Source organism: Coffea eugenioides, chromosome 11 (assembly GCF_003713205.1).
Source record: "Coffea eugenioides isolate CCC68of chromosome 11, Ceug_1.0, whole genome shotgun sequence".
In the NCBI taxonomy this organism is placed as follows: domain Eukaryota; kingdom Viridiplantae; phylum Streptophyta; class Magnoliopsida; order Gentianales; family Rubiaceae; genus Coffea; species Coffea eugenioides.
Genome location: NC_040045.1, coordinates 49,601,489 through 49,628,320, shown reverse-complemented (window position 1 = coordinate 49,628,320; position 26,832 = coordinate 49,601,489). Strand labels below are relative to the sequence as shown.

The window sequence follows — 26,832 nt, the reverse complement described above, 5'->3', positions numbered from 1 at the left end:
CCTGGAATTATCACTTGCTCATTTATTTGGGTATTGTGAATTTCAATTGGGAGACCCGAGGCGAGGCCCGCGGGTTCGGAGACATAGCATCGAAGTCCGCCCTGGGCCTCTCAACGCCATCCACGTTGTGTATCCCCCGCGGTCAAGAAAAACAGTTTAGATCCGCACTGCCAGTGTCTCTAGGCTGGAAAAACCCGCTTCAAAAACTGATGGAGTACGTATCATTTATGTCATTATCTTTAACAATCAAAACCTCAATTTCCATCCCATTTGTTATTGCAGATTTAAAGCATTTCGTATATTAAATTCTCAAACAAAACTAAAGAAAAATCGAGTAGGAGAAATCAGCAATGGGGAGGAGCCCAGTTGATTATTTGGCCATGAAAACGGACCAAAATCCAGTCACGGCTGAATTGATTGATTCTGACATCAATGAATTGAAAATGGCAGCCAAGAAACTCTTCAACCACGCGACCAGACTCAGCGGCCTTGCTGTTGGAACATCTTTTCTCAAATGGGTCGCATCTTTCGCTGCCATGTAAGCTAATTTCCCACTGCCACACCTCTCATTAGTCTCTATTTCTTCGAGTTAGCCGTCAGCTCTCGTCAATTTGTTCAAATGTAATCATCGGAACTTAACTCAATTTGTTGAAGTTTGCGTGTGATCATGGCGGTGGAGTTTTATAATCGTGTTTAATTATCATGTGAAGTGGGCTTTGCTCTAATCCTTGAATGATGATGTTCTTTTTTGTCAAAAAATGAAATAATGATGGAAGAACCCTGTAATTTGTTTTCGATGTCAAAGTGTTGAGGGTCTTTCCACCTAAAGAATCAATAAACAAACTCTGGACCTTTCACGCAATGATCTTGATGATGATTGTTAAACGTTGTGACTCTCAATTCTTCTCAACTTTATCTCCTTTGTTGACTCTTGTTTGTGAAAGGGTGGAATTCTGTCAAAACAACTTTATAGAACGGCTTTGACTCGTGCCATTATTGGTATTGGTAAACTATCGATCAGGGACTATATCAACAAAACAGGGTCTTTTTTTTTTTTCAAAGCCGATTATATATATATATATATACATATAAAAGAGGATATGCATAAAATCTTGATCTTGACTAGATAGTATATCCATCAGATATGTTTGTTCAAATTTGTCAATTCTGTTACCAGATGAGTGGCTCAAATCCAATTTGTTTGTTGGTTGACTAAGGCCGGTTATTTCACACATTGTTGAGATGATAGACGGATTGGAATTTCCATTTGTTGGGCCAATGGGGTGGGAAAGATAGATAAATCTACACCGGTGCTGCCCATTGATAGGCAAATGCATAGAGTTTGAGTGGAGACTTCCTCTTAGAGAAGTTGTGTGGCTACTCTTTCTCCCACCGAATTCACCAATCAAATCGCATATTAGAGAAAACTGACCATTTCATTCATGCATCTTTGTGCAATATTACTGCTTAGTGCCTTGCTGGAATGCCAAGAAAACTAATGTTGAGCAGTGATTACTATTAAAAAGTGAGCAGATTGGCTGATGACGGGAATGTCTCTTTAGTCGTCACTATTACAGGCCGCCTCTATGTTAGCACCTTCTCATCCTACCAGATTAGAGTGTGTGGATGTGGTCTGAGCTATGCCCTCATTATAAAAAAAAAAAAAGAAGGTGGATAACAGTCACCAGGTAATTATCATGGTAACTACAGATGAATGACTTTGCTATGCAAAATTCCTAAAACATGGAGACAAATATATGCTCAATTTTATCAATATTGTAAACAAAGAACCATTTTGGTGCAATGTCAGCTTACCAAGAAAAAAAGTTGCCACTAATAAGCATTCCGTCATCTACTCGTCTCAGGAAAAGCCTGCAGGTTAACTTCTTGATTGACTAACTTAGCAAATTTCTGGCAGGTTATGTGCTAATGACTCAGTGCCTTCAGTTAGAAAAATGTCAATAGGACTGACATTCGTGAGGCTCTCATATGTAGCAATGCTAACACATTTGTCCAATCTGTGGAGGGATTGCCACGACATTTTTCTGATTTATGTATATGGTTTTCTTGTATGTTAATTTCTCTCTCGACAGATTTTGACTTCTCCTCTTTCTCTTAATTTGTAGTTATTTTTCTGGATGCACAAAAGTTAATGTTGTAGTGAATATCTGCTGTCAATTTTTTTCAGACCATCAGAATTACCTTGTGAACAGACTCTGCATGTTAACCCACACTCTGCTTCTGCTGTAGTTATCTGTTGATATTGGATCGGACAAATTGGAGGACTAACATGCTGACTTCACTTTTAGTACCATACATCTTTTTCAGTTTGCCTGCAGCTCTTTTCAGCTTCTTGAGGTGATCATTTTGAGTTCCTCATCTTTTTGTTCTCCTTCTCTCTGAATTTGAGAGTTAAATAAATTCCCCTCACAACATGTAATCCGCTTTGCGATTTAGGGGAGAGTTCGGGAAGTGGGTTGCTTTCATTGCTGTTGTACTGAGGCTTTTCTACCCTCGACATTTCCCAGGTATGGAGAATTTTTTGGAAGTGGCATGTGTCATTTTTCGTCTCTGCAAGATCATGTTTCCCTTCCACTGGCTTTGACATTTGACCAGTGGTTTTTGTGAATTACAGACTGGCTGGAGATGCCTGGTGCACTAATACTTTTGCTGGTGGTTTCCCCAAGCTTCTTTGCTCACGCCCTGAGGAACAACCTGGTTGGCGTTTTCATATGCCTCATTATCGGTTGCTATCTCCTGCAAGAGCATATCCGGGCATCTGGAGGATTCCGTAATTCTTTCACGCAAAAACATGGTATTTCTAACACCGTCGGCATCATCCTCTTGCTGGTGTACCCAATCTGGTCCTTGGTACTTCACTTCCTCTGATTTCGTTTTCGTGGATGATGATGATGCTTTGGACATCGCTTCTTTAAACTTTCATTGCTCCACAAGTTCAGTGATTGATTAGCTATTGAAGTAAAAATCAAATCAATCAAACCCGAGTATTAATTGTTACCCGTAGAATAGGAATTCTTTGCTTTCCTGTGTACTGCTTGGTTTGCAAGGGAAAGATGACTCTGCAAATACTCCCACATAACTTTTTTGATTTATTACTGGAGATTCATTATTATCATATCCTTGTGCAATCGCGGAAAAAAAACCTATTAACTCCTCGTCTTTATTTCCATCTCGATTCAGAGCTTCAGAAGAATTACTCTTCTGAAGATTTCCTTATCATCGGAAAATGCCAGCAACCGAGCGAGCACTAGAGGGAGGCTGCATTTGCTACAAGTAATTGACATGATATGATATACCCAGCTGAGTCAAGGACAAAAACAATAAGTTAACATAACAAAAAAAAAAAAATCTGCTTTTTAAGAATCAATTTAACAAAATCAGAATCAATCGAGAACACGTCAGCATCTCCCTGAATTCTAGTATGAAACTTTTGAACAAATATTTTAGAGAGCTTTTTCTAATTTTAAACAATATCTCAGACTCAAAAGGAAAACGTGGCGAGCATACAAGCTGAGACGAACGTTTTTGTAGACAGGATGTGTGGGCCTTGGCCCTTCATATGCAAGAAAAACAGCCCAAAACTTTGAAATTTTACGTGACCGCTCAAAAGCAGGCCAGTGCTGTGCACAGTGAACATCCTTCAAGGCTCAATGAAATCCGCGGAGCTTTTCTCAACCCTAACCCTAGCAATCAGAAGACTGCCGAGTCTCCGCTCCAATGTGAATAAATACAACTGCGTTGCCCCAACCAATTCCCTAGGTTTTGTTCTGCTAATGCCGTTCCTCACTAGCTCGTAAGTGCTGTACTCTTTCCAATCATTTCCAGTTCGAACTAATAACTGAGTCAATCATCGCCCGGTATTCTTTAAGAGTGTGTGTATATATATATTTTGCTTCTTCTTTCGTTTTTCGATGATCTTTTTCGGGTGTTTCTCAGTGATGAAGATTTTTCAGATGACGAGTCTGATCGAAAATCCATTCGTTTACAATCGTGACGACAAATCGAGGCATTTGTCTGAGAGAAACTCCTTTTTTGTTTATTATTCTATTTTTCTTCATTTTCTCCTCAACATTTTTAATATCTTCCCCCCAATACCGAAGTATTGTTCTGCTTTAGTTAAGCAGCACTATTTGAAGTCAGGAATGATAATTGCAATATTTTGTTCTGAATATTCAAGTGATTGAACGAATGAATGAATTCCTGCTCATCCTCAATTCTTGGCTTCACTCGTTAATTTGCTGCTACACATTGAGTCTTCTTTTTCAATTTTTTTTCTCGTTAAATTTTCTTCTCTCTTCCTTTTTCAAATATTGACTTTAGCAAATGGAGATACGGCGGGAATGCTGTCCCAAGGCTGTTTATGACCTTCGGTTGCAGCTGGGAAAATTTGTCCACTTTTCGGACCTTAGCTGGAAACGATGAACAACTCTGCACAAACTTTGCTGAGGTTTAATCAACTAATTGTGATGTTTATGCTTAATTTACCCCAAAGGTAAAACTTGTTCATGTCTCATGGCAGAGTAAATGGTTCAAAATCATACAATCTCATGATCACGGCGTGCCTGGCTGTGTTTTTTCCCTATGAAGGAAATTTGCTGGATTTGATACGCTGCTCTAAATCCATCTAGTCTTAGTCTACTATTTTGGTTTTTTCCAATACATATGAAACAGGAAACTCTGATAAATGATGGGGTAAATAATGTGGCAATGATGAGAAAAACTCTGTTAAACAATGAGGAACCCCTTCCTGTTATTCATTCATACGAACAGAATAGCAGCGTGGTAGCCATGATTATTTTCAAGCACTTTTGAGCCACATTCTCTCCACATTTTTGAGTATATTTTTTTAAGTCCCAATAGGTGGGTGATAATTGGAGCCCGATCAGGCAATTATTATCCTTATTATTATGGATTTTTTAATAAATAATTCAGTTATTGCTGAGATGAATGATTACTGGAGCTCATATCATATAGTAAGAATGATTTCAGGCGTACAAGAGTGTCTTATGATCAAAGAGAATGACTCAACTCACTTTGGGTTGTGAATTAGATCCTGAGTAAATATCCGGCTACCCTCTTCGAAAAATGAAAAAGGGTAAAACCAGTGTATCAATATCATTCTTCGCATGGAAAATAACGAGGATCTTTGTTTTACCATTATGAATTGCAATGCTTCCGTCGGTGATTTGTAAGACAGCAGCTGTGTGACAGAGTGCTTTCACTACTGTTAGTGGGCACGATTTGCTTTGCTGTAAATATTTTGCATTCTCAAGAACATATTTATACATGTTAATATAAGTCATAGTATTTTATAACAAGATTCGCTCGCATGGTTGGACTCAAAAGGACGTTTATTTGTTACCTTAATAAATTTGATCATGTAATGACTCAATGGCCCTAATATAATCTTACTAGTATCACAATTTTTCTGAACTTGTTTGGGTATCTCCGGGAACAAATATTTTATCGACTTGTTTAAAGAGTTGGGAATCTCTCTGCCCATTCTAAACAGTGCATGCAGAATTGGGCAACTCTAAGTGCTAAAACATACATGCTGCATGAGATGATCACTTAAAACAACTGATGGATTTAGAGCTGGACAATTTAACATAGGAGATGGCAGCTTGTAATTAGTGCTTCACTAGAAGAAATAAATCATCAGATAATAACCAGAACAAAATGATTGTTAACTATAAAAGGATAAACCAAGTAAATATAAAGGATTAACAAACCAAGTAAATATAAAGGATTAACAAACCAAGTAAATATAAAGGATTAACAAACCAAGTAAATATAAGGGAAATTTGCCAAATTGGACCCTAACATTTACCAAAAACACTTTTTTAGTCCCTGACATATAAAATCAGCCAAAATGCTCCTTCACATTTAAATTGTGAGCCAATTTGGTCCTATTGCTCGTTTTTGCTCATTTCTCCGGCTAAAAATAGCACGCCCCTCTCATGTGGTCATATTTTTAGGGGCAAAACCGGAAACACATTTCATTACCTGTTGAAAGTAAAGGATAGGGGACCACCACCAAAATACACATTTCACCTTTGGCTCTCAAATTACCCTTTCCCTTTGGCTCTCAAATTACCCTTTCAAGAAACCCTATTTGCATCCCCGAATTAACAAGCATATGGAGCCAAAGGTGATTTGAGAGTGAATGGACAATTTTGTTATAATCAATCTTGAAAATTGGACAATTCAACTTAAGAGTGAATGGTCACCCTTAGATTGGAAAATGGAGAATTCACAAGCTTTATGCCCTGATCTGGCGAGAAGATTTCGCTGAATGAGTGAAGTTTTTTGTGGCATCCTGAATACTTTATGCACCTTCCATACATGATGCTTGAGCCGCCCCTTTTAGGCAAAGGAATCACACGAAAAGAAAGGCTAAGTTTCCTGGAAGGATCACATTTTCTTTACCAAACTTGCCAAGTTGGTCTCGGTGAAGTCGTCTTCCTCGGTGTGCAGGGACGGCGGCGGCGGCGGCAGCAAGCTCAAGTGGCCGTCGCTGCTGCCAATAGAAGCGATGGAGCGGAAGGAACAAGAGCTGGGATCGGTCAGAGTGTCGGCTTCGAGAGGGGAAGTTTGAGCAATGATAATATTGCGAAACTCGTCTTCCAGGCGGGCCATGGTGATCTGGATCGCGCTGTTGGCCTTAGCAGAGTCGTCTGAGATGCTGGCGGATTCCATTGACCGTTGGATTTCATCCACGGCTTGGAAGTATTTGTCGATCTCATATCGATCGCCATCGAAGATCATTCTGTCCCTGGCGTCCTCGGAGGCTGTGGAGTCCCAGCGGAGGATGATTTTCTCAGCTGATGCAATAGCCACGGCGTCGTTTTCCGGTGGCTCCATAGAGAGTAAAGGGTAATTTGAGAGCCAAAGGTAAAATGTGTATTTTGGTGGTGGTCCCCTATCCTTTTACTTTCAACCGGTAATGAAATGTGTTTCCGGTTTTGCCCCTAAAAATATGACAACGTGAGAGGGACGTGCTATTTTTAGCCGGAGAAATGAGCAAAAACGAGCAATAGGACCAAATTGGCTCACAATTTAAATGTGAAGGAGCATTTTGGCTGATTTTATATGTCAGGGACTAAAAAAGTGTTTTTGGTAAATGTTAGGGACCAATTTGGCAAATTTCCCTAAATATAAAGGATTAACTGTAGTGACCACAATTCAACCAACTACTTCAGGGGAGATCTATGAGGTATCCCTTTTCTTCTCCTTTTCCTTCTACTGGTGGAGACTTCGCCTTCTTTCGTACCATTTGAGGGTATTATTGTGGCATTTGAAGGTTGATCAATTGAAGGCTTTATTATGTTTTCTGAAGGTTGAGCAACAGGATCAGGATTAATGGGGTTCAACTCCGATTGAAGGCTTTATGGTGCTATTTGAAGGCCGATCAATTGAAGGCTTTTCTGAAGCTTGATCAACAGGATCAAGGTCGATGGGTTCAACTCCAAATCCAACCTGCAAAGAAACAAATAATTTTTGTGTATAGCATATTTAAAACAACGGCATATCAATATTTCCAAAATAATCCTTACTTTGCAGGCAATCGAACAAAATTTATATTGTGACCCTTTAACGTGTCCTTTGCATATCGCACACTTGGAGCAGTTTTGGAGCATGCTTTTTCCTCTTGAATGTAGGAAGAAAATTTGGTGGGAGTTAATTAAAAAGGGCTGTATGCCAGAAACATCCATATATCTCCTGATATGATTAGCTCGGATAGACACTCCATACGATGCTTTAAAAACCTATAATAACAACAACGTAAATAACATTAAGGTAACTCGGTACAGATCACATTAAGAAGAAAATATTAATGTAAAGAAGAATCTTACTCGTATGGTTTCGTGGCCATTGTGAGAAAGATACGAGCACTTGTCGCAAATAGGTCCATCCATACAAGTTATGCAGTAGATTACCTTCCGAGAATGGCCTGATATTCTACAATCATTGTAGAACGTTACGGATTGGAGAACGGGGGTCAACCACTGCGGTTGATCAATTCCACTGGACATCATGAATTATCACAATACTTTGCTATGAAATACAGTACAGTAAATAAATTTTTAGGTTTAGAGGACATATATATATATATAATGTATGCAGTGCAAGTTCCAAGCTTTATGTGTATTGGGAAATCACAGTACTTGCTATTAATCGACTCAAATAAATTGGAAGTTCACGCGAAGCAAGAAATGGAAAGTTGCTCATATTTTACAATCTCCTTTTTAGTAGTTTGATTCGCCATGAATTTACTAGAGAACTTCCCAACATTGTTTCATGTTCTTATGTTTATAGAATTGTCTAAATGAGGCAAAGAGGCTTGCTGATCGTTTATAGTAATAAATTTGAAGTATAGGTAATAGTAATATTGGACATTAACACATTCGAAAATATAGGAATTATGTGTTTTTTGGTATCATGATGCTTAGAAGGAGAAAAGTTTCTCAAATTATAAATTAACTCAACATTATGATGTAACTAAAACACTGAACTGCAATTTTGTTATTCAGTATGTTTCTGTTTTGGTTTTGAGGTGTGGCGATGGATAATGGCAAACGGAAGCTAGAATAATAAATTTGATTAACCACATCGCATGGCCTATTAGCTCAGTTGGTTAGAGCGTCATGCTAATAACGCGAAGGTCGCAGGTTCGAGACCTGCATGGGCCATTGTCACCGTTTTGTTTACCCTATCATATATTTTACTTTTCTCCTCTCTCTCTCCCTCTCTTTTTTGCCCTATATATCTTACTTTCTCTCCAGACTATTTTGTGATTTTCAATAAGTAATCATTTCTTTAATAAGTTGTTTACCCTATGCAGCTTGCTTGCTCTCCTGTCCATTTTCTGACTTTCAATAAGATTTATAATTCTTTAATAAGTTCACCACTCCCATTGATAGGAATTCACATAATGACAGATAAAAACCGTTTTCACAACTTATAGATGAAAACACCTAGATGAGATTTTTATCCCCAGCCGAGTACAATCTGACCTTCACCTTTCCGGCTCCCACGCATCTAAGCCCAAATTCCTCCACTACGAAAAAGTGAATAACAAGATTTTTTTTTTCTTAATTTTATTTTGGGAAACCAACAAATTTTTTCTCCTTTTTTTCGGCAAGGATAATAATTGTATAACTTTTTCTATCCTAATGTACAAAAGAGGGGGAGGCTATAAAAACTTATGTATTAGAAATTAATAGATATATAAATCTGATTAGATCAAACGAATATTTTGACAGCACTCTTAAATTTTTTTTTTTATTACAAGTGGAGTTTGAACCTCTACCTACAACTCAAAAAAAAACTTAAATCAAATCCCTTTTGGTGGCCATTGAAACAAGCTTTCAGTGGTTTTTTCGCTTTGTTTTCTGGTTGTTGCATTTCTTCTCCTTTTGATTTTGGCTATAGAAATCAAACAAAAACGTGGCTGTCATTCAACGTCCAGCCTGATTGCAGGAGTTGGTATCTTTATCCAATACACCATGTTTGCCAGGTGGCAAGTCATAAATCCAGTAACATTAGATCAGAGTAACCAATGAAAGAAGACCTTATCCTATCTCTTATCTTACTCAGAGCAAAGCCACCAAAATATTTTTGTACTTCTTCTCCCACACAGATCATTTCCTATTGTAAGGGCGATTCAGGGGGGCATAGGATAGGAGCAGCGTAATCATCAAGAACAGAGAAAGAAGACAATGGCAGCCTCACTACAAGCAGCCGCTACCCTCATGCAACCTGCCAAGGTTGGTGTTGCATCCCGAAACAACGTCCAGCTGAGATCTTCTCCAAACCTTAGCAAGGCTTTCGGAGTCGAACAATCTTCGGCGAGGCTAACTTGCTCTCTTCAAGCTGATCTCAAGGATTTGGCTCAGAAGTGCACTGATGCAGCTAAGGTTGCTGGCTTCGCTCTGGCCACTTCTGCCCTCGTTGTCTCGGTAGGTAGCCTTGATAAATTTACCACGATTCCATTTTAATCTGTAACATGATTTGTAAGTATAACCGACTGTGATCGTGAATTAACAATAGCAGGAGTGTATTGAGATGCTAACAATTGTTCAATAGAGTCAGATGTCCTTAGTATAGCATGCATGTACTGACAAGAAGTTGAAATTAGGCTAGCTAAAGGAGGATTTGGAGAATGTTGCGTGACAAGATTCTGAAAATTAATACTAGTGATCACTGCCACCAGCTCCTTATTTTTGTCAAGACACTCATAAGCATTTGAAGTTTGTAAATTGGACAAATGTAACCATTCATATCATCCACATCAGAAGCACTTTTCCCTATCTGAATTTCAGCCTTTCACACAAATTGTTTGTACAACTAGTTTGTGAAATAAGCATTTGAAGTTTGTGAAATTGTTTGTACAACTAGTTTCAGAAAAGAATGGATGTTATATCAGATACTACCTGGAAAAGCAACGACCACGTTTGACTCTGGATGAGAAGATACTACTATTAATAACCACAAATAACAAGAAGAAATAGCGTAGGACATGTAGCATGTATGTTTGTGATGTGCAAGAGAAAATCCTTGTCCCTGGTTTTGCAGGGGACAGCTTACATGGCTCGCTCAGCTATAAGAATAGGGTGGATAGTGACAAGATGTTTTTGCAGCTTGATATATTTATACAATTTTGTTGAATGCATTGGAGTGACCAAAGCTTTAAATGAAACTGCAAAAGATAAAACAAAAGGAAGTCGTGAAGAACTGACACTTAGAGTGCAATCTCGTTAAGATTGGTCTTTAAAATTCTAAATTTGCAGAATTCATTTCCGGAATGTTGTCATCTATACTGTGTGTGATTGAGGACATCCCTTTTTTCTTCTTACAATCATTTTGGGAGCCATCTATTCTAGTAGCATGACTAACTCGAAAAATGTGACTTACTGATGGGTCATTAGGGAGCAAACGCTGAGGGAGTGCCAAAAAGGCTTACCTATGATGAAATCCAGAGCAAGACATACCTCGAAGTAAAGGGGACTGGAACTGCAAATCAGTGCCCAACCATTGATGGCGGTGTTGACAAATTTGCCTTCAAGCCCGGCAAATACGATGCCAAAAAGCTGTGCTTGGAGCCCACTTCCTTCACTGTGAAGGCTGAGGGTGCTAACAAGAATGCACCCCCAGAGTTCCAAAAGACCAAGCTCATGACCCGCCTAACCTACACCCTTGATGAGATTGAAGGACCCTTTGAAGTAAATACTGATGGAACAATAAAATTTGTCGAAAAGGATGGAATCGACTATGCTGCAGTTACAGTTCAGCTTCCCGGGGGTGAGCGCGTGCCATTCCTCTTCACCATCAAACAGCTAGTTGCTTCAGGCAAACCAGAGAGCTTCAGCGGTGAATTTCTCGTGCCATCATACAGAGGTTCATCCTTCCTTGACCCAAAGGGCAGGGGTGGATCTACCGGTTATGACAGTGCAGTTGCATTGCCTGCTGGAGGCAGAGGAGACGAGGAGGAACTTGTGAAGGAAAACATCAAGAACGTTTCATCTTCATCAGGGAAGATCACCTTGAGCGTAACCAAGAGCAAGCCTGAAACTGGAGAAGTGATTGGAGTATTTGAGAGCGTTCAGCCATCTGACACTGACTTGGGATCAAAGGCCCCCAAGGAAGTAAAAATCCAAGGAATATGGTATGCTCAACTTGAATGATAGAGAGGGTCTTGAGCATCAATTAATGTACTCATTTCTTCGTATTGAGTTTTGCTGTAACGCTTTTAAGGTAATCCATATCCCACTGAACATTCCCCCAAAAAACCCACCATAGAAACATGGAGACAGTTATCCTGCTTGTATATTATGATGATGTTTCTTCCGGTAAAAAAAAAAGGGGGGGGGGGGGTGGTTTCAAATTCAACTCTGCATCGAGATGTTACATGTTAGAATTGATAGACTTCCAGAATGCTAGGGAGATGACAACAGTAAAGGAAATTTAACCAAGTTTGTATGGAATTTCGACTGAACAGTAATGAAACTGAATCAAACGTCAGAACAAGCATGTCAATAGCGATAGCAAGCTTGTCAGTGCAATTGTACAAACGACACTCCTCCTCCGTGTAATTTGTAAAAGTCTTGCATAATACTACTGATCAAGCTGCTGGGGAGTAACTCATTAATTAGGAAAACCTGAGTAAACATTTGGGTACGAAATGAGTTTTGGGGGATTGTTGTGTAATGTGTAGTTTTCAAACTAGAAACGGATTCTAGCGGTAATTCGAAAGTTACAAACATAACTCTTACTTTACGGCTCTCGTGAAGAAAAAAAGAATTATTTCTTGAGATTTTGAAGATACGACCTCTATAACTATGACAACTTCTGTAATAAAACTCTCCTCCGCAATTTGTAAAAGTCTTGGATATATATAATGGAGTACTAAATTATTTGTCACATATATGATCAAAGAGTTAGGGATTAACTCGTTAATTAGGCAGGTAAAGCTCAGTAAAAATTAAGGTACAAATGCAGGATAAGGACATGGAATAGAAAGAATTGCAATAAAAGCTTTGTGTTTCAAATACTGAATAATAGAAACAGAGCCAGTATTTATTTGGATATGATAGAGAAAACCAAATGTAATAGAAGCTGATAAAAGTATCGTCTCCTTGGACTATTTACACTTTGCTCCCTTAAACTTGGACCCTTGTAACACTTTGCCCCTTCAACTTCAAATATATACACTTTATCCCTTATGGTCAACTTTTTGACAAGGTTAAGATGAAGTTATATTTTTTCATGATCAAAATATCTCTGGCTAATCCTTAAACGCACATAATAATTATTACATAATAAATACATATTTCTTTAATAGTTGCTAAATGCATCTAAACACAATTACACCATGTATTTCGATCTTTTAGTGTTAAAATGAATTAGATAATTCACAGAAAGAAGTCTAACCAACTCAATGTATTTATCTCAATGCCAATAGCAATACTTATTTTAAATGAAATAAAGTTATTTAGTGCATTTGGAATGAAAATTATTTGCTTATATTTTTTTATTGTACCACTTTTTTATGTGTTTTATATGAGATAAAAATATGATTAAAAATAAAAATTTATTGAAAAATGTATTAGAGAATTTTCAATTTTTTTAATGTAGAATGCAAATATAATACAAAGTAAGGTATGAATGTGATATAAAATTACCAAATAGCATTTATTGAATCATGAAAATCTTGTGATAGCTACAAAGTAAATGAAAATTATCAAAATTAATCCGTTTATAATTTAAAGGAAGAGAGATAAGCGATGAAAAACTTATGCAGATGTTTTAGGAAGTTTAAATTCTTTTTTTCTCCATAATACAATTTTTCAATTCTTTGGTTTAATACCATCTTTTATTTTTTTTAAAATTTTTAAATCATATGACTTTGTGTTTTTTCTAATAAAATGTTTTATATTCCGATTAAAAGTATAGTATTATTCTAGAACTTTTATGTAAGAGCATTAACGTCATTTTATTACATTTTTGGATGGATAATTAATCATTAGCATTTGACTAGTCAATAGAGAGGGCAAAGTATATTTATTTAAAGTTCAGGGAGGCAAAGTGTTACAACGGATCAAGTTCAAAGGGGATAAACTGTAATTAACCCTACAAACAAATACCCTAATCCCAAAAGAAAAGCTTCGGTTGAGGAGTAAAGAATGCTCCCGCGAGATCGCAACCGCAGATAGCCGGATCTCACTGGATTCCGTCTCTCTCTCTCTCGGTTCTCCAAAATACTAAACAATTCAGATAACGTCGTGAATGCCAAAACTAATACTACTCACCCCCCAAATTACACGTAACTCTCTCTCTCTCATCATAGATAAAGAATTAGACACAAAGAGAAAAAAAAAAAAAAGGAAAGAGGATTATTTGTTGGTGGGGGCGGGGACTTTTCAACAATCTAATTTAGGCTTTAATTAATTTTTTAGACCAGAAAACATGACGACGCGCATCGGCATGCCAAATTGATTTGATTTGATTTGATTTGAAGGAAATAATCCACCATCCGTCTCCCACTCAGTCCCGGGGTGTTTTAATTTCGAGCTACTACTCAATAAAAGCATCAAATTCTTCCACACAGAAAAGAAAAGAAAAGTCGAGTCGAATTGGCAACACAAGCCAAAGGTAACCAGCTACGTCGTCGGGCCCACTTATGACTTGTCAAGCTCCGGAGCCTCTGGATGTCAATTTTCGCGCGTGGCTCGGCCCTTGAAACTTTATGAAAATTAAAATATTACAACCAGGCGCCCTCTTCTTTTTTTTTTTTACGAAAGTTAGATTAATAAATCTAATCCCAAAGAAACCTCAAAAGCCGGTAACTTTTGAGGTCCTCCCAGGAACTTATAAATCCAACCCCAAACCCCCCCAAGAATCGATGTGGGATGACAACCCCACAAGGGCAAGCCAGTAGGTCCACTGCTACTAAGAAGTGACGACCCCCCACGAAACCCAGTATAACTACCCTTACAGGAATTTGTCTCTTGACCTTTTCCTAAGAATTGGCTTTTTTTTGACCCCCCAACAACCAGGCGCCCTCACATTCACTAATTCTGCTCTCTCTTCTTACTCTCTTGGGAGTATTTAAATTGACACAGTATTATTGTTCTTAGCATATTAAAATTCTTTTATTACAATTGTACTAAATTAGTTACGGGGGTAAGAATGAAAAAGCGGCATCCATTTGTAGGGTCGAAAGAAGGAAATTGAAAGAGCATATGATGCATACATTGCCTTTATTGTACTGACCTCCTTTGTCGCATCAAATAATTAACAAATTTATTAATGATGTGAGTACAATATTTTATTTTGGTGCAAAAAGATGGGATTTTCCGACCTAATTGTTAGCTTTTGGATTTGTTGAGGACAAAATCAAATCATTTCAAATTTTGGAGGATGAGGAATCATTTGTGCAATTATCTTTAAAATATACAAATAAAAGAGCCTCCCAGCAATAAAATAAATGAAAAGGAAAGCAATACATATATATATATATATATATATATATTAAAAAGAAAAAGAAAAACCAGAGAGAGAGAGAGAGAGAGACTCAGAAGAGAGTGAGAAGAGTCCTTCCACCAATTGTGTCCACATCATCTCCTTTCTCCTCCGTAAACGCTGATCACCACCATTTCTTTCTTTTCTTTCCGACAGAACAACTAATTCGTCCCGTCAAGATATCCAATTCAAGAAAACGAAAACCCTCCCTCCCGCATGTGAAAATATTTCAGTAGTTTGTTGTCGGAACTCATTTGTGAAGCCAAATTGTACTAGTAGTGTGCTTTTACGGTTTGCGTATTCGACATAAAGGTGGAAGGCTCCCATGTCCATGCGGAGAATTCAGTCATGGTTTTGACAAATCAAATATTGCTGGGGATCATATGGATGAATTGCCGGGGGCTTTAGGGACGAGTGCCAGCTTGGCTTTGAGATTAGGACAGGCCATCTTCTCTATTGCTTCTCTGCTTTTCATGTGTTTGGATGTCGAGTTCTACAGCTACACTGCCTTCTGGTATTTCTCACTCTTTCTTTTACTGGATTTCCATGTCCCATCTTCTCTTCTTGTTTAATTTTTTTTTCATTTCTCCCCTTTCCTCTTGATCGAGTGTTTAGTTATTTTCTCACCATTTTTTCCTCATTTCTCTTTTATTTCCCAGCCAATTGTAGTTTGATGAATTAAAGTTCGGGATTCTCAGTGATCATGTATAATTGGAGATCTTTTTGGATGTCTCTGCGTCGATGTCTATGCTTTTGATTATCATAATTCAGAGTGAATTGCAATTTGTAGCTTTGGAAAAGACTGGATTCTGGTGGTGATGATTAAGCATTTTTGTTTTTTCGGTTTTATGTTGGGTAGACTAGGGAATTTTGTCTGACAGTTCAGGTTTGACAACTCAGGGGACCCCTCCCCTGAGAAGTCAGAATACTACTAATTCTAGCCAAATACAAAGCACTCAACCCCACCAACCAACCCTCTGTTTAATCTTTCAAAGACCGCCCCAAAGAAGAAGAAGAATAGAGGGGGAACTAGAGAGGACCGTGGAATGATGCATTGCATGGGTGACCCTTTGGTGGTGAAACTGTTGGAATAGGCACAAGTAGTTAGCTAGAATTTTGGTTCCTTCGATCCATCTTTTGTATGAGATTAAATTAATGCCATTAGTTTCAAGAAGTTTTCGTGGAAGTTATTAGTGGCTTTCACGCAATTCATTTGCAATAGTCTCTAGACTCAAAAGTCATCAGCTCGACATCCGGTTGAAGAGTCTCAAGGCAGAGGCTTTAACTTTGATTATTCAAACATTGAGACTAACAGTTGTTTGCGCTCGACATAATTAAAGATTTTTTAGTCAATTCACTGTTTCAAGATGCTGCAAGATATGTCATTGGCTGGTAAAACTTTACATGATATCAATAGAATCAAATTTTTGTTAACTTGTTAGGGGATCTTAGGGGGACGAAACAAATGTTAACTTGTCTAATGAGTCGGGTATCTGACTATTCTAATCAGTGCATCAGGGAGTAGTGGCTGCGCAGAGTTGGGTGCCATTGAGTGCTCTAACATATTTACTGCATGATTTTGGCCCAGATGATTAATTCTCATCACATTGTGTTTGTAGAAGTTGGAAAATCTGAAGTGGAAAATCTGAAGGAGTTTCTGGGTTATCTCGTGAGTGTGTTCTTAGAAGTTCGATTGCATCTATGTCATTTAATTGTGAATTAATATACCATTATCCCTTTTCCAATGGTGAGGTGAACTGTAGGTTGAACTGAACAGGGCTATCAGTAATTACTCGACAAGATACATTTTACTAGGACGTTAGTGTCAGGCGCCCAGTGTTTACTTCAGGGAGAAGTTGAGAATTCCAGTGGTGCACGGGCGTGCAATTTGGTTGTTTATCACAATTCTAAATTGAGGACTACTGAGGGCCATTCCTGTCATCTTCAGCTTTCCCTTTGTTCGTCTTTTTAATTGTTTCTCTTAGGGTTTGACTTGTTTATGGGAAAAAATGCTGCTTACTGCTGTTTTTTTTTTCCCCCTTCAGCTAGTGCATTGCTCAAAGTCAGTTTGACCCTGAAATCCATGAATTTTAGATTGCAGTCTGGCTGAATGCCAGAAAAGTATTGAACTTCAAATTTTCTGAAGCACGCAGAGTTTCCTCCTAGAGAAATAGCACCTGAACAGAAATAAAAATGTAAAAGAAAGGCTTCTAGTTTGTTTGCTGGGCATTGTTTGAACAAATCACTCATAATTTGATCTAGAAATGCAAACAAGTAGTATTACTGTGTTCCTGCTATTTGGATTTGCAATTGCTATAAAGCAGCTCTTTTTTAGTAGTCGACTGCAAAGATGATTTCCAGTTTTAGACTTGTCCTCTCCTTGGGTAGTTTGCGGCATAAAATTGTCTAAAGTTGAAGAGTATCTGAGTGTGAATGTTGCAATGCAGAGTCATCAAAGTCGTATAAGACTGAGTGGGCTTTCAGTTTCATTGTTGTTTTTAAATTTTCAGTTTCTTGGTAACAATCATGGGTTTAGTCATTCCTTGGAGTCTAACATTGGCAATGGTGGATGCATTCTCTGTATTCGTTAAACGGCCTTCTCGTCAGCCAGGAATAATGTCAATTGTTGTGATGGGAGATTGGGTATGTTGCTTTCTTCCATTTCTTTACTCATTTTTTTTTTTTTACTCACTGATTGAGCTACTGAAGAAGATATGCGGAATTCTTTCCCACAGGTACTATGTTTTTTATCGTTAGCTGCATCCTGTTCGTCCGCTGGTGTAACAGACCTGTTGATGGTTTCTGGCGGCTCATTCTGCAGCGCAAAAATATGTGGCCGGTATCAGTTATCTGCTGCTATGGCATTTTTGTCTTGGTTTTTGTCGTTAGCTTCGTCTCTCTTCAATCTTTGGCTTTTGGCTTCCTTTTAATTACTACTATATGATATACTGGTACGTACGGATGGGCTTAGCCATCTCGTAGAAATTAGAAGTCCTATACTAAGTAAGGGGCATTTTGTTGCTTAGACATTTCACCAAATATACATTCAACATGGACCTCTCCAAATGTACAGGTACCTCGAAAGGCTCCAATTTCTAAGGAAGAAAAAAAAAAAAAGGAAAGCCATACGTGGCGGGATTGCAATAACAAATATATGTATATATACACACACACACACACAACAGCTCTACTCTTTTAAGAAAAGCAGTCTGTCGTATTAGAAATGTACAGAAAATGCTTTCGCCTGTTTTTGCCGTATCGTATCATGAACAGCTGTTGAGCCCGATTGCTCTCACTCTTCGCCCGTTAAGTTGTGTTTGGTCTCAGTTTCAGTTTCTTCTATAACATTGCAGATTAATAGAACATGGTTAATGGATGCAAGCTGATGGCAGTTGGTCCGACAAGAACACATTCCACTGGTTTTCTTTCAACTACTTGCGCTTGTTTTGTTAGTCTCATCGCATAACATTACATCGTGGTTTACGATATTTACAACTACCAAAGTATCTATCATGATGAAATCCACGACAAAGTCAATCAGTAAAGAACAGTTAATGAATCAAAAAGAAAACGAAATACTACTACTATGTTGGCACTACTCACGAACGCTGACCAGGAAGAATAGTTCCTCGTATAAGCTATATATATATATATGTATATATATATATGTATATATATCCATTGGCATTCGAAGTTTATTGAGGTGGCCGGATAACAAGTGGGAGAGGCGGCTTTTACTGGTTTATTTTGTGTTACGGTTGACCTGAGATGAGTGCATGTATGTCAAAAGTAATTAACGTTGCTTCTATAGACATATCCAGCAGCACGCTTGCGCTTTAATTAATTGACACAAACAAATAAGATTTAGGTACTTGAATAATCGGTTCTATTAGCAAATTTAAAAAAATCCGAGGCATGTGTTTGACTTGTAAATGAAAGAAATAAAATATGAATGAGATCAGTAGACAATATAAAAGGCGAAAGGAACAGGAACAGATCACAACACCTCAGCAAATGTCGGGTTGCTGGTCTCAGACCCGCCACATCCGATCCATGTGGTGAGGTGTTTCTCCGCTTGGACTCAACCAGCTTGCCACGTCTCTTTCAACCCTCCCCTCAATATCGAGTTTTACCATCGTGGACAGCCAACAGTCTATTGGGCTCTTGGCCCGTAACTATCCCGTCCGCTTTAACCTCCTCTTCGATTATGCTAGAGTAAAAAATATATACAAATGCTAAATTCGCGATAAAAAAAAAAAAGAAAACAAAGATAGCTACAGGCCCTTATGAACACCATTTGGTGTCCTATGGTACCACTCCGTTGATTCGGTTTGAATTGCTACTTTTTTTAGTTTTTATATAAAAATATACTATTCAGAATTCAATGATTTAATGTATATGAGATAAAATGATAATTGAAAATTATGATTTAATGTATATGAGATAAAATGATAATTGAAAATTATGTCACATGCTATGCTATGGCCAATCAAATTTCCCCTTCTATCACCGCTAATTCACTCACCAAGTTTAGCTCGATCAAATCGCATCTCCGACATTTACTGACCTTGAGAGACTCGGGCACCTTCAATGACAGTCGGTTCATTCTTTTTGTTATACCTTATACTGTACGGGATTTTTATTTTTATTTTTTGTCGACACAGAGAGTGTCCGGATCAATCTTTACGGGCCCGACTAATCTCCCTGCGCTCCAGAAGAGGAGGCCCCACTCCACACCTACCGTATTTTATTCTTTTTTCCTTTTCCGTATCTTGAACTCTATTGCACAAAGAAAGCAAGCACCACATATCTATCTATTGTGAGAATTCCAAGTTCATAAAAACAGGGGGACCGACAATTTTTTCTTTTTATTCTTCCTGGGTACCTCGGACGGACGGTAGTAGTTCCATTATCCGCCAAAAGGAACCTTGTACCTACGGCTACAAGCATCGCCGTCAGCCTAAGGTTCGCCTTGCAATCGGTCAATAATAACATAACCCTCGAGAAAAACACAACCACTAGTGCTACCAGCGGCAGTCGATTGTTTGTGCGTAAAAAGCAGGATACGCTGTTCAAGAAAATCTGGTGGTTGTTAGGTGTTGCAGTCCCACCATTAACCCTCCCATCGCCCATCACTCCACTTCACGTGAACTATTCACCGGACCCCCAAACATTGACCTGCCTACGTGATGTCAACTTTCAACCCCCTTTATTTATTTATTTATTTATTTATTTATTTATTTATTTATTTATTTTTGGGGTACAAATCAATTTTTAATCCTAGTTACCGTGCAACTAGTATAAAAAAAAAAAATTGACCAACGGTGTGACTGTCGCAAGGAGTTGATTGATATCTACTCAACGAGAGATTTCGGATTCGAATCTCTAGAAGGAGAATTGCCCTAAAAGAGTTTGACAGTACTCGAATTAAATTACTCAGGGTTCAATGTGATTATCAAACACTGAGAAATTACACCAAAAAAAAGTATACAAAAATGGCAATCAAATTCCTATAAAGAAATGCAGAGACAAATTAGTAGAACTAGAAGAGTGTGAAAAAAAATTCGATCGTGTTGATCTCCTTTTCAAAAATTGGTTTTGCTTTGGTCTTAATTTCACTATTTTGACCTCACTTCTGTGCGAATGCATTCAGCAGTTATTCCGGTTCTCTTCAGGTCTTGTTGATTGAAGAATGAATATAATGCACTTAAACAAGCATATAGTACACCATAAATCTATGACAAACAAGAAAATTTCTGCGCCTGTGTGTGCTTGGATCGCATGGTTCAGATATTCAATGACTCCTTGTTAATCGGATTCATTGCAAATCTATGATGCGTTGGATCAATCAACAGAAAGAAGGGATGAATTAGATGATACGGGAGAGAATGTGTAAACGAGAAGTTTCGAGTTCAATATCTCTCACGTACACTTAATTCAAAAAAAAAAAAGAGATTGCATCAATTAGTAATAAAAGCCCACCCAAAATCTACATTTAGTTAAAAAGCTCAATTTGGATTTGAATTTGACCTACTATTATGATTAATGGAGCTTGACCTCAAGTATATAGACATATATTGCGAATGAGTCGAGCTCAAACAGGGTGCCGCCTTGATTCCACAAGTTAGCCTGGATTTGTGTATCGTCTAATTGTTTACACGCCATTTATAACGGCTGTAATCAAAGTTTGCCAAGACAATACCAGCACTTGCCCGATTCTCTAATGTTACCCGTACTTTAAACAGGTCTTATAGCCGAAATCCAGCTCATCAAAGTATAATCTGAGCTAAATCAAGTATGACACTGAGCTTTTCTCCAAAAATAACAAACCCTGGATGGGATATGGTTAAAATCCAGCCTCTTACTTTACTGCTAATTATTACTACTACCGTAAATCCAAACCCCCCAAAAAAAAAAAAAAACCACTAAAAGCAAAAGGAGTTCCTGAAAAGGTTGCTTTCATCGTAAAACGTGGGTCAGTGCTGAAGGACACAGTAGATTAGTAATACAACGCTGTCATCCTTATGTTTCCAGGTTGGCATCCCACCCCACTGATCTCACAACCCGACAAAAGAAACCCTTTTTCAATTTGCTCCTACTCGCTAGATGACAATTCTGACGTGGCCTCCTGGTCCATTTCACGATACAATCATCAATTCCCACCACCTATATATACGGCCCCCAAAAAGTACTCTCCTCCCCATCTGTCTCCGCCCGCCTAAAAATACTAGTACTTTTTCTCATGCACCCATCAAAATACCCGTAAAACACGTTCTGCTGAAAAAAGGGCGATTCACCATTTTTGAATCCAGCGTTATATTTTAGTGATAATAAGCTCCTCAAATCGTGATGGGCATATGCAGTTCTTGCGAGTCCACGAATGTGGCTACTGCCAAGTTAATACTGCACGACGGAAGGCTTCAAGAATTCTCCTACCCGGTTAAGGTTTCTTACGTGCTACAGACGAATCCCGCCTGTTTCATATGCAACTCCGACGAGATGGAATTTGGCGATGTCGTTTCCGCCATAAGCGATGACGAGGTGCTTCAACCGGGTCAGCTGTATTTTGCCTTGCCTTTGAACCGGCTGAAGCACCGGCTTCTCCCGGAAGAGATGGCGGCATTGGCCGTCAAGGCCAGCTCTGCGCTGGGCAATAGCGGTGGCGAGAAATGCGGATGTCGGAAGAAGAGGACCTTGGAGGTGTCTTGCCAGGATTATCGGTCGAGAAAGGTGGGAGATTATGGGGACGATGGGTTGAGAAGAGGGAGGAAAGGAGGCGACGGTGGTGGGAGGAGAAGGAAATACACGGCGATATTAAGTGCGATACCCGAGTAGAGGGGTATTTTGGAAAATGTAGGATATTCAATTTATTATTATTATTTTTTTTTTTTTGTAAATACTTATTTGGTTGAGGCGAGGCGATATGGGGTTAGCAATTAGAAACTTAGAATCGAATTTTGCCTTTTTAGTAGTAGGTTGTCTTCGTTCATTTCAAAACAAGCAAAAAAAAAAAGAAAAAAATAAGAAGGGTAGGTGTCTTTCTTCTTCGGGTTGTAAAACTAACTACAAACAATTTTGCTCTTGGATGTACATGACAACTTATAATAATACTCCACTTGACATCTGCAGATCTACAGTTCGAATTCGCTCCGGAATAATTACTTTAAAGAATATAATACTACTAAGCACACTAGTTAGAAATTTTTAGTTTGGTTAAGCAATGAATGAAAGTCTATTTTTCTGTCAATATATTTTTTAATTATTTTTTTATCTTATATATATCAAATCAAGTCGTTACAATAATTTTTCTGTAAAAAATATAAAAAATGCAATTCAAACACAACCTTATTTTCAGACGTTACTCGCGCGATGAAGATTGCCGGACGCCGGTGGCTTGGCTTCTTCCTCTTTCATCATTACAGTAGTACTATATGCTTGGCTTTGCAACTTACGCCACCTAAATGAGAATCTGCCGGAACGAGCATATAATTATCCTTAGGACTAGGAGCATTATTGCTTTGGCGTTAACCTATTGCCGGCCGGACAAGTTGTAATAAATAATAATCGATGGGATGGGAAGACAAGTTCCAAACGTGTACAGACGCTCTTTTACTGTTACTCAGATTTCAGATGCGTACTAGTTTATCACTAACACAGTACAGCTGCTGAATCTCTGGTTCCATCGAATACGACAGATGAGAGGAGACAAATAAAATGAGATAGAATCCTATCAATTATTAGTAGTATTATTTGTTAGTAATTCAATTTATTGGGACTTCGAAATAGACCATCTACGCGGTTATCGTCTAAGACTAAGACTAATAATAATATTCCAAATCGTTGCAGCTTCGAGGATGACGGGAGGAGGTTGGTTTTGATGATTTGAATCATTTGACGATGGTGGGGTGGGGGGGGGGGGGCCTTATCATAGAATTCGGCCTTTACAGCTGTAGGCGTCCATGTTACGTTTCATGCAGACACAAAACCCATGCATAAATAGCAAAAACATCATCATCCAATACACCAACTGCTCCTATGGATGCCAAAGGTCCCGTACGTCCAACCAAGTACTCTGAACTACGCTCACTACATGCAATTATCATGATGATTGCGGATTGCTCTTCTGTTTCTCGTACTATAGAATTTTTAAGAGAAGGGGGGAAAGAGGAGAATCGATAATTTAACGCTACGGGAAATCGGAACCTGATCTGCCAGCAGTACTGTAGTAAGTAGTGACCAAGTCCTGGCCGACGCTGCAATGTATATTCTTTTACTCGGATGAACTTGTTTGCAAATAAATTCAAACTGTCTCTCTTCCCTTTCACCCTTCGCTGTTTCTTTCTTTCTTCCTAATCTTCCCCTTTGGTTATAAGTCGTAACTAAATAAATGGAAGAGGCGTACTCCTCACTCCAAACTGTAAAGTATTTTTGGTTTGTTGCTGCATGTCGCTTCATAACGTCACCATGACAAATCTCTTATCTTGGGTATTCGACCATGCCCAAACACAAATTTACACCAACACCACCAACTAAGGGTACATTTCATAAAATTTGAAGTAAATTGATTTCATAAAATTTGAAGTAAATTGATATATGAAGCTCGAATCTATTAAATAATTGAATTGTTAAGTACTAAAATTCTAATATTTGAGCATGTTTTGCATTAAATGATAATAAGTGAATAGGTTATTATTTATTTAAAAAAAAAGTTTTGCCTAGAAAATTAAGTTAAGTATCACTTAATTAATTAAAATAATATATTTTTTTATTATCGAGCACATCTAAATATATTAAAATCTGAACTCATTAAGTTTAAGTGTTGAATTTTTTATGAATACATTTTTCAATCATCTTTTTACTTTACGCACATCAAATCACTACGGTATATTTTTTTTTTTCTAAAAACTCCAAATAGCAATTCAATCGGGCTCTAAGAAATCTTTGTTCCTAGCTCCCAAGGAATTTTTTATTTTCCGTACATCAATTCAAGGAAGCCTCGTGTGCTTGACGACCTACTGAAATCTGAAACAACTATCCTAAATGATTTTATGCTCAACTTTACTGATCTTGAAAAGATCATTTGGAGCAAGCTAGCTAGCCTCCCTTTTTTTTTGCTTCAAGGTGAACGAAGTTGACGGAATCTATCATGCATGGTTGATATGACAACGGAAAGCCTCTCTTATCAATTTTAATAACGCCCTTTTTTTTTTTTTTGGGGCGGTGGGGAAGGATGTTGATGGTCCTGATTAGACTACTGATTAGACTATAATGGCGATAGCAACTTGCAAGCTAAACTAATCAGCTGGCTTTGCCCCGAATTATGCTGTCCTTCTGGTAGACAAGGTCCCCATTTTGATTTCCCCAGGGGACTGATAGGAATAATCTTGGGTCGCATCATCATGATTCACGAGTCCAGCCAGCCAGCTAGGGGAATCCGATGTTGCTCACATTTGGGATCTGCAATGTTCAAGGTTAAAAATCAAGAAAAGCGACATAGAGTCTGTGCAGTAAACTGCAACGCAGGTGAAGAGAAAGGCACGTTTCTGAGAAAAGGGCGCACGTGAAAAATAGCAAATTAAATCACCCCTGCATAAGAACGAGATGGTGCTTCAATCATAAAAGAAAAGGCAAAAGCATCATCAAATCAAACACATAAAATATTGCAAGCTTCCGAAAAAGTTTCTCTGTTTATACGTATAAAACACTACTGCAAAATCCACAGTCGTCAAAATATTCAACACCACCTGAGTTGGTCCATTGTTTGAAAGTGCGCTAAGAATAATTATACTAATACTTTCTGGTCGCAAAAAGGTGTCTTTAAAGCGTTGATTATTCGTTCCATATATATATATATGGCGTCCAATTGCAATTTGCTTATTATATCGAAGGCTCCTCGGCCTTGGCTTTCCAGTTTCCACCCAAGACTCTGGCTCATTTCCCGCCCACTGTTAATAACGCTTTAGGGGTATAATTAAGTCCTAATTAAAAACCATGTGCTAAAAGTCAAGTCCGGTCTGCATTCTAAAATTATACCAGTATGCCTTTTGCAGCCACTTTTCATCGGCATCGCACTTGTATAAATCAATAATAACAAGAGCTGGTAAAGTGAAAAAGACGTATGGACTTTTTCAGGCGGATAAAGCAATCGCGTTGACATTACTGTGTATTGCGTATTATTGAGTCAACAATAAAGATAGCTGATAGCGTAGCACTAGCCGAAAGGGAGTTGCCGGAAGTGATAGCTTGGCATAACTCCAGGTTCCGTCCCCTGACTTTTCCGCCCAGGGCCAGGGGTTGAGAATTAAAGACCAACAAATGAAAAAAAAAGTTAAAACAGGATTCTGCCCGTTGTAGTTGTATCTTGTATGATTTCACTAGGTACAAATATGCTGCTTGACTGATTAGAAACGAAAATTACCACAAACAGCCATTTGATAAAGATGATAAAGGACAATTTTTTTGTTTTTGTTTTTTTTAGGAGATCACCATAGCAACATGTAAATTTCCAATTATATAGCAGCTCTAGTTTTCGCTAAAGAAAGTTGCTATTTTGTCTTCCACGTAATTCGATGTGCAAGTTCCACGTGAACAGGCAATTTCCAGGTAATTAACATTTCAGGAATATTCCAGTTGCTTGGCAGAACAAATACGTCACTCCAAGAATTAAACGGGAAAAGATAAGAAGAAAATCGACGACTTGCATGTGGGTTTTCTGAGATGCGATGAGGAAGCCAAAAGGTCGATAATCTGATAAAGTGAACAAGGACATTAACAAATTTGATGCCATCATCATCATCGTCGTCTTTGGGTGGATAAAGGCGTGACGCGGGGATAGGATTTTCCGGATATATGTGATCGCATCGCACTCGCTGATTTAGAAGAAGAAGAAAAATCGGTCTTCTGTTTTGCTTTTCGACTCAAAAAAGTACCTGTCCATTGTCATCTGTTGGGTGCTGCACTTCAATTTTATTGCCGCGAAAAGAACGAAAAAGCGGAAAAAAAATTACTGTAAGCAGAAGGATTATTCAACTGCAATTGTAGATATAAGTGTAAAGAAGTGAATGGTGACCTACCGTGTCAAAATATTCCGCAGGGAGGCAACGATGGGATCCAGGTCAATTAATCCATGATTGAATAGAGCCAGCTACCCGTTAACAAGTTTTGAGGCGTAGTGCTATCACCGATGAAGGTTTAGGGTCATAGTTTGAGCATGACAGTTGAGAGTGCGGAAAAATGTTTGGATGTAATCGAGTCGTCTCCAACTCAACTCTGACTTACAGAAAAAAT

At 38.3% G+C, this 26,832-nt stretch overlaps 4 protein-coding genes, 1 long non-coding RNA gene and 2 other non-coding genes across 7 annotated transcripts; all 7 read left to right on the top strand.

Annotated features, from left to right (window-relative positions):
• The first annotated feature begins 229 nt into the window (after positions 1 to 229).
• Positions 230 to 3,116, top strand: LOC113754024 (cold-regulated 413 plasma membrane protein 2-like). The gene is made up of 4 exons (XM_027298337.1): positions 230 to 538; positions 2,251 to 2,358; positions 2,458 to 2,528; positions 2,636 to 3,116. Exons 1-4 carry the CDS (start codon positions 351 to 353, stop codon positions 2,887 to 2,889), a joined length of 621 nt encoding a protein of 206 aa, XP_027154138.1. The 5' UTR covers positions 230 to 350; the 3' UTR covers positions 2,890 to 3,116.
• Positions 3,117 to 3,650: 534 nt separating this feature from the next.
• On the top strand, positions 3,651 to 4,782 carry LOC113753669. Its single transcript, XR_003465058.1, has 2 exons — positions 3,651 to 3,814; positions 3,958 to 4,782. It is a non-coding gene; the product is annotated as an uncharacterized LOC113753669 (long non-coding RNA).
• On the top strand, positions 3,952 to 4,044 carry LOC113754633. Its single transcript, XR_003465312.1, has one exon. It is a non-coding gene; the product is annotated as a small nucleolar RNA SNOR75 (small nucleolar RNA).
• Positions 4,783 to 8,640: 3,858 nt separating the features above from the next.
• Positions 8,641 to 8,714, top strand: TRNAI-AAU. The gene has a single exon. It is a non-coding gene; the product is annotated as a tRNA-Ile (tRNA).
• Positions 8,715 to 9,658: 944 nt separating this feature from the next.
• On the top strand, positions 9,659 to 11,856 carry LOC113753368 (oxygen-evolving enhancer protein 1, chloroplastic). Its single transcript, XM_027297502.1, has 2 exons — positions 9,659 to 9,983; positions 10,953 to 11,856. Exons 1-2 carry the CDS (start codon positions 9,744 to 9,746, stop codon positions 11,706 to 11,708), a joined length of 996 nt encoding a protein of 331 aa, XP_027153303.1. The 5' UTR covers positions 9,659 to 9,743; the 3' UTR covers positions 11,709 to 11,856.
• Positions 11,857 to 15,102: 3,246 nt separating this feature from the next.
• LOC113753289 (CASP-like protein 5C1) lies at positions 15,103 to 18,072 on the top strand. The gene is made up of 3 exons (XM_027297402.1): positions 15,103 to 15,559; positions 17,556 to 17,688; positions 17,781 to 18,072. Exons 1-3 carry the CDS (start codon positions 15,429 to 15,431, stop codon positions 17,973 to 17,975), a joined length of 459 nt encoding a protein of 152 aa, XP_027153203.1. The 5' UTR covers positions 15,103 to 15,428; the 3' UTR covers positions 17,976 to 18,072.
• Positions 18,073 to 21,790: 3,718 nt separating this feature from the next.
• LOC113754345 lies at positions 21,791 to 22,641 on the top strand. Its single transcript, XM_027298735.1, has one exon. It carries the CDS (start codon positions 21,895 to 21,897, stop codon positions 22,378 to 22,380), a length of 486 nt encoding a protein of 161 aa, XP_027154536.1. The 5' UTR covers positions 21,791 to 21,894; the 3' UTR covers positions 22,381 to 22,641.
• Positions 22,642 to 26,832: the final 4,191 nt, after the last annotated feature.

Bases quoted from the DNA above. Each gene is read 5' to 3' on its own strand.
- LOC113754024 (XM_027298337.1), top strand. From the start codon at position 351: ATGGGGAGGAGCCCAGTTGATTATTTGGCCATGAAAACGGACCAAAAT. The intron at 539-2,250 runs GTAAGCTAATTT...CTTCTGCTGTAG, and splicing joins GTCGCATCTTTCGCTGCCAT to TTATCTGTTGATATTGGATC. The intron at 2,359-2,457 runs GTGATCATTTTG...TTTGCGATTTAG, and splicing joins GCTCTTTTCAGCTTCTTGAG to GGGAGAGTTCGGGAAGTGGG.
- LOC113753368 (XM_027297502.1), top strand. From the start codon at position 9,744: ATGGCAGCCTCACTACAAGCAGCCGCTACCCTCATGCAACCTGCCAAG. The intron at 9,984-10,952 runs GTAGGTAGCCTT...ATGGGTCATTAG, and splicing joins CTTCTGCCCTCGTTGTCTCG to GGAGCAAACGCTGAGGGAGT.
- LOC113753289 (XM_027297402.1), top strand. From the start codon at position 15,429: ATGGATGAATTGCCGGGGGCTTTAGGGACGAGTGCCAGCTTGGCTTTG. The intron at 15,560-17,555 runs GTATTTCTCACT...TTAAATTTTCAG, and splicing joins TACAGCTACACTGCCTTCTG to TTTCTTGGTAACAATCATGG. The intron at 17,689-17,780 runs GTATGTTGCTTT...TCTTTCCCACAG, and splicing joins TTGTTGTGATGGGAGATTGG to GTACTATGTTTTTTATCGTT.
- LOC113754345 (XM_027298735.1), top strand. From the start codon at position 21,895: ATGGGCATATGCAGTTCTTGCGAGTCCACGAATGTGGCTACTGCCAAG.